The sequence below is a fragment of the Rhinoraja longicauda genome, unplaced genomic scaffold, assembly GCF_053455715.1.
Source record: "Rhinoraja longicauda isolate Sanriku21f unplaced genomic scaffold, sRhiLon1.1 Scf000160, whole genome shotgun sequence".
Lineage (NCBI taxonomy): Eukaryota > Metazoa > Chordata > Chondrichthyes > Rajiformes > Arhynchobatidae > Rhinoraja > Rhinoraja longicauda.
The window spans coordinates 136,357-149,862 of NW_027601378.1; the positions used below are offsets into that span (position 1 = coordinate 136,357).

The 13,506-nt window shown below is 45.7% G+C and overlaps 1 protein-coding gene across 1 annotated transcript; it reads right to left on the reverse strand.

The window, feature by feature from the left end:
* Nucleotides 1-6,236: 6,236 nt before the first annotated feature.
* Nucleotides 6,237-9,027, reverse strand: LOC144590216 (uncharacterized). The gene is made up of 2 exons (XM_078394999.1): nt 6,288-9,027; nt 6,237-6,256 (listed from the first exon to the last, which is right to left on the reverse strand). The coding sequence occupies exons 1-2, from the start codon at nt 9,025-9,027 to the stop codon at nt 6,237-6,239; spliced, it is 2,760 nt and encodes a 919-aa protein (XP_078251125.1).
* Between the last annotated feature and the right edge of the window lie 4,479 nt (nt 9,028-13,506).

A 13,506-nucleotide genomic window follows, 5' to 3' on the forward strand; every position in this document is an offset into this window, starting at 1 on the left:
GCGGGAGGGTGGGATGGAGGGAAGGAGGGAGGGGGGGAGTTAGGGGCTGAGTGGTGATGGAGGTTGGGATTGAGGGGGGAGGGAGGGGGGGAGCGAGTGGGGATGGAGGTGGGAAGGAGGGGGGAGGAAGGGGTTGAGGGGGGAAGTGGAACCTCCCCTTTTCCCAGTACCCCTCTTTCCCCCACCACCAAGCCCCCTCCGCAACGACCCCTGTTGTCCCCCTCCCCAGTCCCCATTCTCAGACCCCCCCCCATTCTCTCTCTCCCCCAGACACACTCTCAGTGCTTTTTTCGAAACACTTGCCCCGGTGGCCCACGAGCATAGGGGCCCAATGCTGATCTGTGTATGTTAAGTGACTTGCAATAAAAAAAAATACTTTAAAAAAAGATAAGTGCTTTTTAAGTGCTTGTTTTGAAACATTCGCGGTCGCATAGTGCTTCTCACTGCGATCTGTTAGTGGTGCTTTTCGAAACAATGTAGCACCCATCTCAAACAAGCATTGGGAGGATGGGAGGGAGGGAAGGGGAGGGAGGGAGGAGAGAGGTGTGGAAGGAGGAGGGGAGGGAGGGGGGAAGGGGAGGGGGGAACGGGGGAAGGGGGAGGGAGAGGGGAGGGAGGGGGGATGGGATGGGGGAAGGGGGGAGGGAGGGGGACCTCCCCTTTTCCCAGTACCCCTCTTTCCCCGTTGGGCCCGTCCTCGTAGGGTTTCCATTGTAACCGGGAGGAGGGGAGGGAGGGAGGAGGGAGGTGTGGAGGGAGGAGGGGAGGGGGGGAGGGGAGGAGGGGGAGGGAGAGGGTTAGGGGGGAGGGGGAGGGGGGAGGGGAGGGGTGAAGGGGAGGGAGGGGAACCTCCCCTTTTCCCAGTACCCCTCTTTCCCCGTTGGGCCCGTCCCCGTAGGGTTTCCTTTGTAACCAGAAGGGGGGGAGGGAGGGTGGAAGGAGGGGGGAGGGGGAGAGGGATGGAAGGGTGGAGGGCGGGGGGGAGGGATGGAGGGAAGGAGGGAGGGGGGGGAGTTAGGGGAGGAGGGGTGAGGGAGGTGGGGAGGGAGTTGGGGAGGAGGGGGGGAGGGAGTGGGGATGGAGGTGGGAAGGAGTGGGGAGGAAGGGGTTGAGGGGGGAAGGGGGGGAGGGAGGGAATAGGGGCCCCATGCTGATCTGTGTATGTTAAGTGACTTGCACAACTTTTAAAAACTGGCAGTTGCTTTTCGCAACAATGTTGCAACTATCCTCACACAAGCATTGTGACGTCACAAGCTGAAGACCTTGAAAAAAAAGGTCAGAAAAAAAATCATATAAAGTTAAAACCGAGCTGATCTCTCATTGGTGCACGGGTGCCATTGTGACATCACGCGCTGAAGCCCCTTCAAGAAAAGGGTTAGAAATGAAAATTTAAACTTTAATATCTCTCTAGCTTTAAAAAGGTAGCTTCAATTTGAACGAAAGTACTTACAATAGTTGCCCATGTTAATGGTGAATATGGCGGTACAAAAATCGTAGCGCTTTGGCGTACCGTCTAGGAGGAGTAGGGTTTGTAAGTTAAGCGTCAAGCAAAGACGCTTCGGAATCTTCCGTACATACACACGGAATGTTTGCGTACATACACACGGAATGTTGGACCGCAGAGTTTTAGTAGTATACTAGACCGAGTGGGCCCGTTGGGCCCGTCCTCGTAGGGTTTCCATTGCGACCTGGGGAAATTGCTTTTTTCTTTAAAATAAATTGTCTGTTAAATAAATTGTCTGTTAAAAAAAAGAATCTCAATTGGGGGGGACGGTGAGGTGGGGGGGGGGGGTTGGAGAGGGGAGGGGTGGGTGAGGAGGGGGGAAAGGGGAGAGGGAGCGCAATTAAAGGCGTGCATTGAGATGTCACACGCTGAGGACGATTAAGCAGGTGGAAAAGGAATTTATTAAAGTTTAAAAAATGCGAATAACTCAAAACATAACAATTTGAACATTAAAGATCTATTTTATTAACTTGTCAGTTTCTCTTTTGCTTGCTTCTTCGTTGATTATCGAGACATTGAGTTCTTTCTTCTTGGGTCTTTTATTGCCTTCTGTTATGCATACTTTCTCGTTGACCCTCAGTTTTTTGTTGTTGCATACCTTGTCCCTCTATGTTATGCTTTCTTTCTCGATGATCCTTCACGTTCAGTTATTTGTTGTTGTTCCTCTTGTTCCCTTCTGCTCCTCACTGTCTGTCGATGTCTCTTTGCGTCGTTCCTTCCTTGACCAAGCTGTGACTTGTTTGCTCCCTCCTCTTGGCATGATCTAGAAAGTATAGAAACATCAGGATGTATATATTTATAATAAATTCTAAATAAAAACTTACTTATTAATGAGCACGTAAATCATTAGATCCGAATGGCAATTTATTTTTCTTGAAATAAAATAAACCTCAAAAAGGTTCTTTAGTACCTGTCCCTTTCTGTTTTGCGTTCTTTCTCGTTGATCCTCATATGTTCCGTTATTTATTGTTGCTCCTCTTGTTCCCTTCTGCTCCTCACTGTCTTTCGATGTCTCTTTGCGTCGTTCCTTCCTTGTCCAAGCTGTGAATTGTTTGCTCCCTCCTCTTGGCATAATCTAAAAAATATAGAAATATCACGATGTCTATATTTATAAAATCTAAATAAAAACCTACTTATTAATGAACACGAAATCATTAGATCAAAATGGCAATTTTTTTTAAATTGAAATAAAATAAACCTCAAAAAGGTTCTTTAGTACCTGTCACTTTCTGTTTTGCGCTCGTTATCGTTGATCCTCACACGTTCCGTTATTTATTGTTGCTCCTCTTGTTCCATTCTGTCCCTCACTGCCTTTCGATGTCTCTTCTGCTCCTCACTCCCTCTCGATGTCTCCTCGCGTCGTTCCTTCCTTGACCAAGCTGTGAATTGTTTGCTCCCTCCTCCTGGCATGATCTAGAAAGTATAGAAATATCAGGATGTATATTTTTATAAATTCTAAATAAAAACCTACTTACTAATGAACACGAAAGCATTAGATCAAAATGGCATTTTTTTTTCTTGAAATAAAATAAACCTCTAAGAAAAAGTTTCTTTAGTACCTGTCACTTTCTGTTTGCTTTCTTTCTCATTGATCCTCACACGTTCAGTTATTTGTTGTTGCTCCTCTTGTTCCCTTCTGCTCCTCACTGCCTTTCGATGTCTCTTTGCGTCGTTCCTTCCTTGACCAAGCTGTGAATTGTTTGCTCCCTCCTCTTGGCATAATCTAAAAAATATAGAAATATCACGATGTATATATTTATAAATTCTAAATAAAAACCTACTTATTAATGAACACAAAATCATTAGATCAAAATGGCAATCTCTTTTTCTTGAAATAAAATAAACCTCAAAAAGTTTCTTTAGTACCTGTCACTTTCTGTTTTGCGTTCGTTATCGTTGATCCTCACACGTTCCGTTATTTATTTTGCTCCTCTTGTTCCATTCTGTCCCTCACTGCCTCTCGATGTCTCTTCTGCTACTCACTCCCTCTCGATGTCTCCTTGCGACATTCCTTCCTTGACCATGCTGTGACTTGTTTGCTTCCTCCCCTTGGCATGATCTAAAAAGTATAGAAATATCAGGATGTATATTTTTATAAATTCTAAATAAAAACCTACTTACTAATGAACACGAAAGCATTAGCTCAAAATGGCTTTTTTTCTTGAAATAAAATAAATCTCAATCAAAAGGGTTCTTTAGTGCCTGTCACTTTCTGTTTTGCGTCTTTCTCGTTGATCCTCACACGTTCCGTCATTTATTGTTGCTCCTCTTGTTCCATTCTGTCCCTCACTGCCTCTCGATGTCTCTTCTGCTACTCACTCCCTTTCGATGTCTCCTCGCGTCGTTCATTCCTTGACCAAGCTGTGAATTGTTTGCTCCCTCCCCTTGGCATGATCTAAAAAGTATAGAAATATCAGGATGTATATTTTTATAAATTCTAAATAAAAACCTACTTACTAATGAACATGAAAGCATTAGCTCAAAATGGCTTTTTTTTTCTTGAAATAAAATAAATCTCAATCAAAAAGGTTTTTTAGTGCCTGTCACTTTCCGTTTTGCGTCTTTCTCGTTGATCCTCACACGTTCCGTCATTTATTGTTGCTCCTCTTGTTCCATTCTGTCCCTCACTGCCTCAATGTCTCTTCTGCTACTCACTCCCTTTCGATGGCTCCTCTTGGCATAATCTAAAAAATATAGAAATATCACGATGTATATATTTATAAATTCTAAATAAAAACCTACTTATTAATGAACACGAAATCATTAGATCAAAATGGCAATCTCTTTTTCTTGAAATAAAATAAACCTCAAAAAGGTTCTTTAGTACCTGTCACTTTCTGTTTTGCGTCCGTTCTCGTTGATCCTCACACGTCCCGTTATTTATTGTTGCTCCTCTTGTTCCATTCTGTCCCTGACTGCCTCTCGATGTCTCTTCTGCTACTCACTCCCTTTCGATGTCTCCTCGCGTCGTTCCTTCCTTGACCAAGCTGTGAATTGTTTGCTCCCTCCTCCTGGCACAAAAGCATTAGATCCTCACACGTCCAGTTATTTGTTGTTGCTCCTCTTGTTCCCTTCTGCTCCTCACTGTCTTTCGATGTCTCTTTGTGTCGTTCCTTCCTTGACCAAGCTGTGAATTGTTTGCTCCCTCCTCTTGGCATGATCTCAAAAATATTGAAATATCAATAGACAATAGACAATAGGTGCAGGAGTAGGCCATTCAGCCCTTCGAGCTAGCACCGCCATTCAATGCGATGATGGCTGATCACTCTCAATCAGTACCCCGTTCCTGCCTACTCCCTATACCCCTCGTTCTCCCCATACCCCCTCATTCTAGTCCTCGCTGCTACTCGATGTCTCTTTGCCGTTGGTGACTCAATGCGAACCCAACGGGTCTGCGCCTGTGCAGTTGGGGCCAATTATAGACAATAGACAATTCCAGTGTATACAAGCCCAATCGCTCCAGCCTTTCAACATACGACAGTCCCGCCATTCCGGTAATTAACCTAGTGAACCTACGCTGCACGCCCTCCATAGCAAGAATATCCTTCCTCAATTGATCTAATACTTACGTTAGAAGGACTTTTCCATCTCCAGTGCCCGTCATCCGTGTGTGACGTTACAATGTGAACCCAACGGATCCGCGCCTCTAAAGTCGGTGCCCGTTGATCTACTACTTACGTTAAAAGGCCGCTGGTTCTGTGCGTGACGCTCAACGCCTAATTGGTCCGGGTTCCACGTGGTGCATTCTGATTGGCTCCTGCCGCTCCTCCACACGTGCGGCCGATTAATATGCTCTGACCTCCCGCTCGACGCCTCATTGGTCCAGGTCCCACTTGGGGAGTCATTGCTCAGCGAAGCACGCTTCGAATGACAACATTCTTCGTTGATATCGTATCCTTCAGGAAAACTTTGACATTTTCCCTAGCCTTTCCTCGGCTAAGAGCCACATACAATTGACCATGCTGAAATACCGGTTTCTCCAGGTATGTCAACACTTTTTCCATGGTCTGTCCTTGTGCTCTGTGGATTGTCATAGCAAAACACGTCTGAACGGGGAATTGTCTCCGCTGAAAGGGAATGTCTTCGCCTTCTGTCAAAGTAAGCGGTATCCTAGGAATCATCACAATTTCATTTCTGAAGGCTCCAATGGTGATTTTTGCAACGATCAAGTTATTGTGTAGCTGTTCCACAATCATCCTCGTTCCGTTGCATAGTCTTGGTGGTGCCAAATTCCTCATTAAAATGATCGGAGATCCCTTTTTCAACTCCAATTTGTGCGGTGGTAATCCAGAGATCTCCACTGAATCGAGGAATTCTGTTGGGAAGTGAGTAGCATTAGTTCCCTCAGTCACAGCATTGAACGAAAGGTATGTCTTCATGATCCCTGGGAAGCATCTGATACATCTAGAATTGATGCTCCTCATAATGTCATTCAGCGGAACCAAGATACAAATGTTAGAGAATAATTCGGCAGGATTGTCGAAGGTGGGATATATAAAATCCATGCAATCCTCCAGTGATCTTCCAGCTAGAACCATGTCTTGTGGGATTTCAATCTCATCGTCTTCATTTTTCAAAATCCTGTCTTCTCCAACATTCAGCAAAAATTGAGAATAGTCGTCTTCTCCATCTCCCAATCGCATATTCCTCTTCAAGTTGAACATGGTGAAAGTCCTCCACAAGTAGGATTTCTTGATGCATGAATTTTCAATATCAGCATCATTTCCCCTTTTCACAACAGGAAGGAGTTGTCTAAAATCACCACAACAAACGGTAATAATACCCCCAAAAGGCTCATCCTTGGTGCATATATCCCGAAGAGTTCTATCCACGGCTTCGAAGCTCTCCCTCCTAATCATCGGACACTCATCCCAAACAATCAGTCTCACTTGCCTGATCAACTGTGCCGTGTAGGAATTCTTTTCAATGTTGCACATTGTATTCTCGCTCACTTCGATGGGTATCTTGAAGCGAGAATGTGCAGTTCTTCCACCAGGCATCAATGTAGCAGCTATCCCAGAGGATGCTACAGCAAAAGCAACATCACCTTTACCTCTAACTTTGGAGAGGATCAAATTTGTGAGAAATGTCTTTCCCGTTCCTGCTGGGGAATCAATGAAAATCATTGAAGGAACATTCCTATCCAAGCAGCCGCACACATGGTCATACACGACTCTTTGCTCAGCATTCAGCATCGGCTCCTTCTCTGCAACAAACTGCTGTTGTTCAGGCACACTATACTGCAACTCATGCAGCAATTCTGGATTGTCAACAATGTTCATCCTTCCATTTCTTGGTTTGGGCAAATGAAAGTATCCCAGGGTCTTGTTATAATTCGCAAGCTTGTCTTGAATATACAACAGAGCTTGATCATGATGCCTCTCATCAATCATGATATTTTGATGACTGCTTAGTGTCGATTCTTTTTCAAGGAAATTCTCAGACATGGAATTTTTGAAGCGATCCCATAGTTGTCGAGGATTGTTGACCTCGTCGTTCATCAGCAAAACGACAAATAAATCTCTTATTGCACCAGGGAGCTTTGTCTTCTCAGCATCTTCCATCGTCTGTCGCCAATGGTCATCATCTTGCAACAAACCTCTTTCTATGCAGACGTCTTTGAATGAAGAAAGAATATGTCCATCATGTGTCCTTAATGAATCAAAGGATACTGGCCCTTTTACGTGATGGAGAAGCAGTCTCAAGTAGTACAGATCACCACATCTTGGAGAAACTGTATACACACGTCCCAGAACGTTGACTTCAAAAAAACCTGGAAAATCCTCCACTATCTTTCCAACCTTCCTTCTTTGCCATTTCTTATTGTTCCACGTGTAAAACCGGGGAACATCAGCGTAATACAAAGTCCGTGCAAATTGATCTCGAGAACACAATTCCATGAATGCAGTTAAAGTTGTTCTCGCGAAATCATCATTTCTAACCCGCTGAACAGCATCGGCTGTGATAACGACTCGTTGTTCTTCTGGTAGATGTACCTGGAGTCGAATGACAGGAGGGTGTCTCTCATGAGTTGTAAATCCAAGGATTGATCCCACTGCTTCTGATGGACCAATGTATCTTCCAGTCAAGTACTGTATAATCTCGTCATCCCTGTTAAGTCCAAAAACTGCTTGATCACTCCCCTTCAAGGTGTACTTGATGACGTATTTGACCGACTTGACAGAGGAGCATATCTCAACATTCAAGTGACATTGGAACAACTTCAAGAGTTGAGCATTATAGGGCACAACCCATTCAGAAGTAATAGGTCGATGCCGGCGTCGTTCTTGATGTCCTTGAAATCCTCCCATATCCGGAGATCTTCTCCTGTACATAGGATATGAATCATCTCCACACCTTGTGCTCTCGATAAATGGCTTCGGGAATCTTTTATTGCATCTTCCATTCTTCCAACACTGAGAGGTGTGTTTGCAGTACGGTCCATGAATCATGTGCTTTAGTACCAATCCATGCAGCTCGGGATCTAACTGCGGGTCTGGTATTTCAGCTTGCACAAATCTGTCAACATCTCGTGGCCGTGGCTTATTCGCTTCGTCAAGCCACAGCAGACAGTGCAAATGAGGCAGTCCTCTCTTCTGATATTCCACAGTCAAGACAAAAGCTATACAATTTCCAAAGAGGCCATCCGGTCCAGTAAGGCACTTGATGAAGAGTTTTCTTTTCAGATCGAAGACCCTTGTAATCAAGTCTGGTCTATCACATGGCTGCTGATTCAAAAAGAGGCAGCGTTGGATTTCGATCCACTTCGGATTGCAAGTCATCGTAATGAAAAACGAAGCATTGCCGTACTTCCGAACATACATCATGGCGTCCTGGCATCGTTCCATCATGTATCTCGGTCCACCGACAAATGTTGAGGAGAGGATTATGCGCTTTCCAATGTTATCCAAATCGTCATTATCATTTAAGGCATCCGTCAGGCCTTTGTAAGTTGTTGATCTCAACGATGCTTGATTTAGGCGAATATAATTGAGCCTATCGTTCTCAATCTTAGCAGCCATGTCGACGACATATTGTTGAAAGAGTCGTCCTCCTCTCAAAAGTTGGTTAAATTCATTATCACGATTCATGATCTTATAGGCATAATATCGCATCGCTGTCAACTTCCTGCTGTTACGCATTTTGAGTTGGTAATGCCATCCATCATCTCCAAGCGGAAAGAAAAGAACATATTGAAGACTATCATACGACCTGTGAGACTCTGAAATGATCCGCAGGCCTCCTCCTCTTTCTTTCAAGATAATGTGACGTGATGTTGCCTCAGGTTCATTATTGTTTGGTATTATGACAGCAACTTCATTGGCAATTTGTCTGTTAAATCTCCTTTCATGTTCAAATGGTGGCCGACGATCTGGATCAATGACGATGGATGCCTCTGGTAAATCTCGAATTCTATCCTTTGCCACTTTAATTGAATTAATGTAAGGGTTGTTTAGTCTCATCAAGTTTTCAAGCATCTCAACAATTTCCCTTTGAATACCAGCATCTTGCAGTATACCCATTCGCAATTCAACACTATCTTGAGGGTCCATAAAATAGATCTGCAAGAATTGACTTGGCTGGTCTAGGTCAGGCATCAATGGACCAATGTAATGATGAATCTGCCCTTGAATGATGACTGAAGGACTCCATCCAGGTCTTGGTGGCACAACTTCCTTGGCACCGAATGACGTCATTTGAAAGAGGCAGTTGTATTGTCTAATATTCTTTCTGAACTCTTTTGCTTGTGGTGTGTCAATTGTGTACAATTTCATCAATTCATCAGGTAGTGTGCAGAGAGGAGCAATGTTTACCTTACCCTGCATGCAGCAAAAGTTTGCAGTTTCTCCAGAGAAACGGTACGCTCGACACTGAGGGCAAATCTTGGTCATTTCACCAACATCAGCAGATAGATTTCTCCTTGCGATTTGTACATTTCTTCTTCTTTTCCTGGCCCGCTCTTCAGCCACTCTTCTAGTTCTTTCATCTCCCATCTCTTGTCTCCTTTTGTTTTGCGTGCTCTCAAGTTGATCCTCAACACTCTCAGTCATTTCTTGTTGCATCTCTTGTTCTCTTCTGTGTTCTATTCTTTTTTGGTTATCCCTGAGACGTTCAGTTCTTACTTGTCGAGTTTCTTCACTCCTTGTATCTTGTGCTCTCTTTCGGAGATGCTTGAGACGCTCAGTCGTTTCTTGTTGCGTCTCTTCTTCTCTTCTGTGTTGCATTCTTTTTTGGTTATCCCTGAGACGTTCAGTTCTTACTTGTCGAGTTTCTTCACTCCTTCTATCTTGTGCTCTCTTTCGGAGATGCTTGAGACGCTCAGTCGTTTCTTGTTGCGTCTCTTGTTCTCTGCTGTGTTGCATTCTTGTTTGCTCATCCCTGAGACGTTTAGTTCTTGCTTGTTGTGTTTCTTCACTACTACTCTCTTGCGCTCTCTTTCGAAGATGCTCAGTCGTTTCTTGTTGCGTCTCTTCTTCTCTTCTGTGTTGCATTCCTTTTTGGTTATCCCTGAGACGTTTAGTACTCGTTTGTTGCATTTCTTCACTACTACTCTCTTGCGCTCTCTTTCGAAGATGCTCAGTCGTTTCTTGTTGCGTCTCTTCTTCTCTTCTGTGTTGCATTCCTTTTTGGTTATCCCTGAGACGTTTAGTACTCGTTTGTTGCATTTCTTCACTACTACTCTCTTGCGCTCTCTTTCGATCTCTTTTTTGGCCTTCCTTGAGATGTCCCGTTTTTTCTTGTTGCCTTCTAATTTCTGCCTGTTGACGTCTGCTAATGTTCGTTGACCATCCTGCACCTCGTTTTCTCCCTCTTCTTGGCATGATGTTAAAAACAAACAGATATTGATCAGGTGGGGGGGGGGGTGGGAGTTGAGGGATACAGAGGGTGAGTGAGGAAGGGTGTTAGACCAATGCAGGAGAGGTTTGGGGGACTTTCAAGGAGGGATCAGGGGTGGATGGATTGGGTGAGTGGGTGGGTGAAGGAGGGGGGATAAAGGGGGTTGCGGGGGATGGAGGATAAGAGTGAGAGGTGGGTTGTGGGGGGGGCGGAGAGGATGATAACGGGTTGACGGGGCAATGGAGTGGAGAGTGGGGCTCTTAAAAAAAATCTGAAACCAATTTAAGTTAATGCAGCACAGGTTTGGGGCAGTTTTAAGGGGGATTGAGGGGGGAATGGAGTTCGTGAGTGGGGCTCTCAAAAAAATCCTAAACACAATTTCAGCTAATGCAGGAGGTTTAGGGGAGTTTTATGGGGGGTGGGTGGGGGGAATGGGGTGCGTGAATGGAAGGATGGAGTGGTTGAGTAAGGGGAGGGTGTTAGACCAATGCAGTGGAGGTTTGGGGGAGTTTTAAACGGGGTTCAGGGGGAATGAATTGGGTGAATGGGGTGGAGGAGGGGGGATAAGGGGGCTGAGGGAGATGGGAGTGTGTGATTGGAGGATAAGGGGAATTGATTTGGGTTGTGGGGGGGTGATAAGTGGGGTTGAGGGGGTGTGGATGGAGTGGGTGAGTGGGGCTCTTAAAAAAAAAAAAGGAAACCAATTTAAGTAAATGCAGCACAGATTTGGGAGAGTTTTAAGAGGGATTGAGGGGGGAATGGAGTGTGTGACTGGAGCTCTGTAAAATCTTAAACACAATTTCAGTTAATGCGACAGAGGTTTGGGGGAGTTATAAGGGGTTTCAGGTGGGAATGCAGTGTGTGAGTGGTGGAGGGAGGGGGGATGGAGTGGCTGAGTGTTAGACCAATGCAGTAGAGGTTTGGGGGAGTTTCAAAGGGGGTTCAGGGGGGATGAATTGGGTGAATAGAGGGGGGGATAAGGGGGCTGAGGGGGATGGAGTGGATGAGAAGAGGATAAGGGGGGATGAGGTGGGTTGTGCGGGGGATGATAAGTGGGATTGAGGGTGTGTGGATGGAGTGGGATTGTGGGGCTATTAAAAAAAATCTGAGACCAATTTAAGTAAATGCAGCACAGGTTTGGGGGAGTTTTAAGGGAGATTGAAGGTGGTATGGAGTGCCTGAGTGGGGCTCTCAAAAAAATCCTAAACACAATCTCAGTTAATGCAGGTTTGGGGGAGTTAAGGGGGTTTCAGGTGGGAATGGAGTGTGTGAGTGGGGGAGAGGGGGGATGGAGTGGCTGTGTTAGACCAATGCAGTAGCGGTTTGGGGGAGTTTCAAAGGGAGTTCAGCAGCGATGAAATGGGTGAATGGAGTGTGGAAGAGGGGGGGATAAGGGGGCTGGAGTGGGTGAGAAGAGGATAAGGGGGCTGAGGTGGGTTATGGAGGGGATGATAAGTGGGGTTGAGGGGGGTGTGGATGGAGTGGGTGAGTGGGGCTCTTAAAAAAACACTGAAACCAATTTAAGTTAATGCAGCACAGGTTTGGGGGAGTTTTAAGGGAGATTGAAGGGGGAATGGAGTGCGTAAGTGGGGCTCTTAAAAAAATCTGAGACCAATTTAAGTTAATGCAGCACAGGTTTGGGGGAGTTTTAAGGGGGATTGAAGAGCATGAGTGGGGCTCTCAAAAAAATCCTAAACACAATTTCAGTTAATGCAGGAGAGGTTTGGGGGAGTTTTATGGGGGGGTGGGTGGGGGGGAATGGGGTGCGTGAGTGGAAGGATGGAGTGGTTGAGTAAGGGGAGGGTGTTAGACCAATGCAGTGGAGGTTTGGGGGAGTTTTAAAGGGGGTTCAGGGGGACTTAATTGGGTGAATGGGGTGGAGGAGGGGGGTATAAGGGGGCTGGAGTGGGTGAGGGGAGGATAAGAGGGTTGAGGTGGGTTGCAGGGGGGATGGTAAGTGGGGTTGAGGGGGGTGTGGATGGAGTGGGGCTCTTAAACAAAAAACTGAATCCAATTTAAATTAATGCAGCACAGGTTTGGGGAGTTTTAAGGGGGATTGAAGGGGGAATGGAGTGCGTGAATGGGGCTCTGAAGAAAGATTTGGGGGAGTTTTAAGCGGGGGGGGGTTGAGGTGGGAATTGAGTGCCTGAGTGAGGGGGATGGGGTGGCTGCGTAAGGGGAGGTGTTAGACCAATACAGTCGAGGTTTGGGGGAGTTTTAAAGGGGGTTCAGGGGGAATGGAATGGGAGATGGAGAGAGGATAAGGAGGATAGTGGGTGAGGGGAGGATAAGAGGGTTGAGGTGGGTTGCAGGGGGGATGATTAGTGGGGTTGAGGGAGTATGGATGGAGTAGGTGAGTGGGGCTCTGAAAAAAATCCTAAACACAATTTCAGTTAATATAGGAGAGGTTTGGGGGAGTTTTAAGGGCGGGGGGGGTAGGTGGGAATGGAGTGCCTGAGTGAAGGGGGTTGAGGTGGGAATGGAGTGGCTGAGTAAGAGGAGGGTGTTAGACCAATGCAGTGAAGGTTTGGGGGAGTTTTAAAGGGGGCTCAGGGGGGATGAATTGGGTGAGTGGAGGGGGGGATAAGGGGGCTGAGGAGGTTGGAGTGGGTGAGGGGACGATAAGGCAGGTTGAGGTGGGTTGTGGGATGATAAGTGGGGTTGAGGGGGTGTGAATGGAGTGGGTCTCTTACAAACACCTGAAACCAATTTAAGTTAATGCAGCACAGGCTTGGGGGAGTTTTAAAGGGGATTGATGGGGGAATGGAGTGCAAGAGTGGGGCTCTGAAAAAACCCTAAACAAAATTTCAGTTAATCCAGGAGAGGTTTGGGGGAGTGTTAACGGGAGATTGAGGTGGGAATGGAGTGCGTGAGTGGGGATGGAGTGGCTGAGTGTGGGGAGGGTTTTAGACCAATGCAGTAGAGGTTTTTTGGGGAGTTTTAAAGGGGGTTCGGGGGGATGAATGTGGGGAGGTGGAGGGGGGATTGAGAGAGTGAGTTGAGTTCTCAAATGAAACAAATCTAAATGAGGAAAAATGAAATTATTTTTATGTTTAAAAAACAAAGTGTTTTTTTCTTTAAATCGTTTTTTAAAGTGAAATAATCCTATGAAAACGTACTTTTTTGACAAAAAAGAAATCAAGCGTTTTTCTTTGAAAATGAAA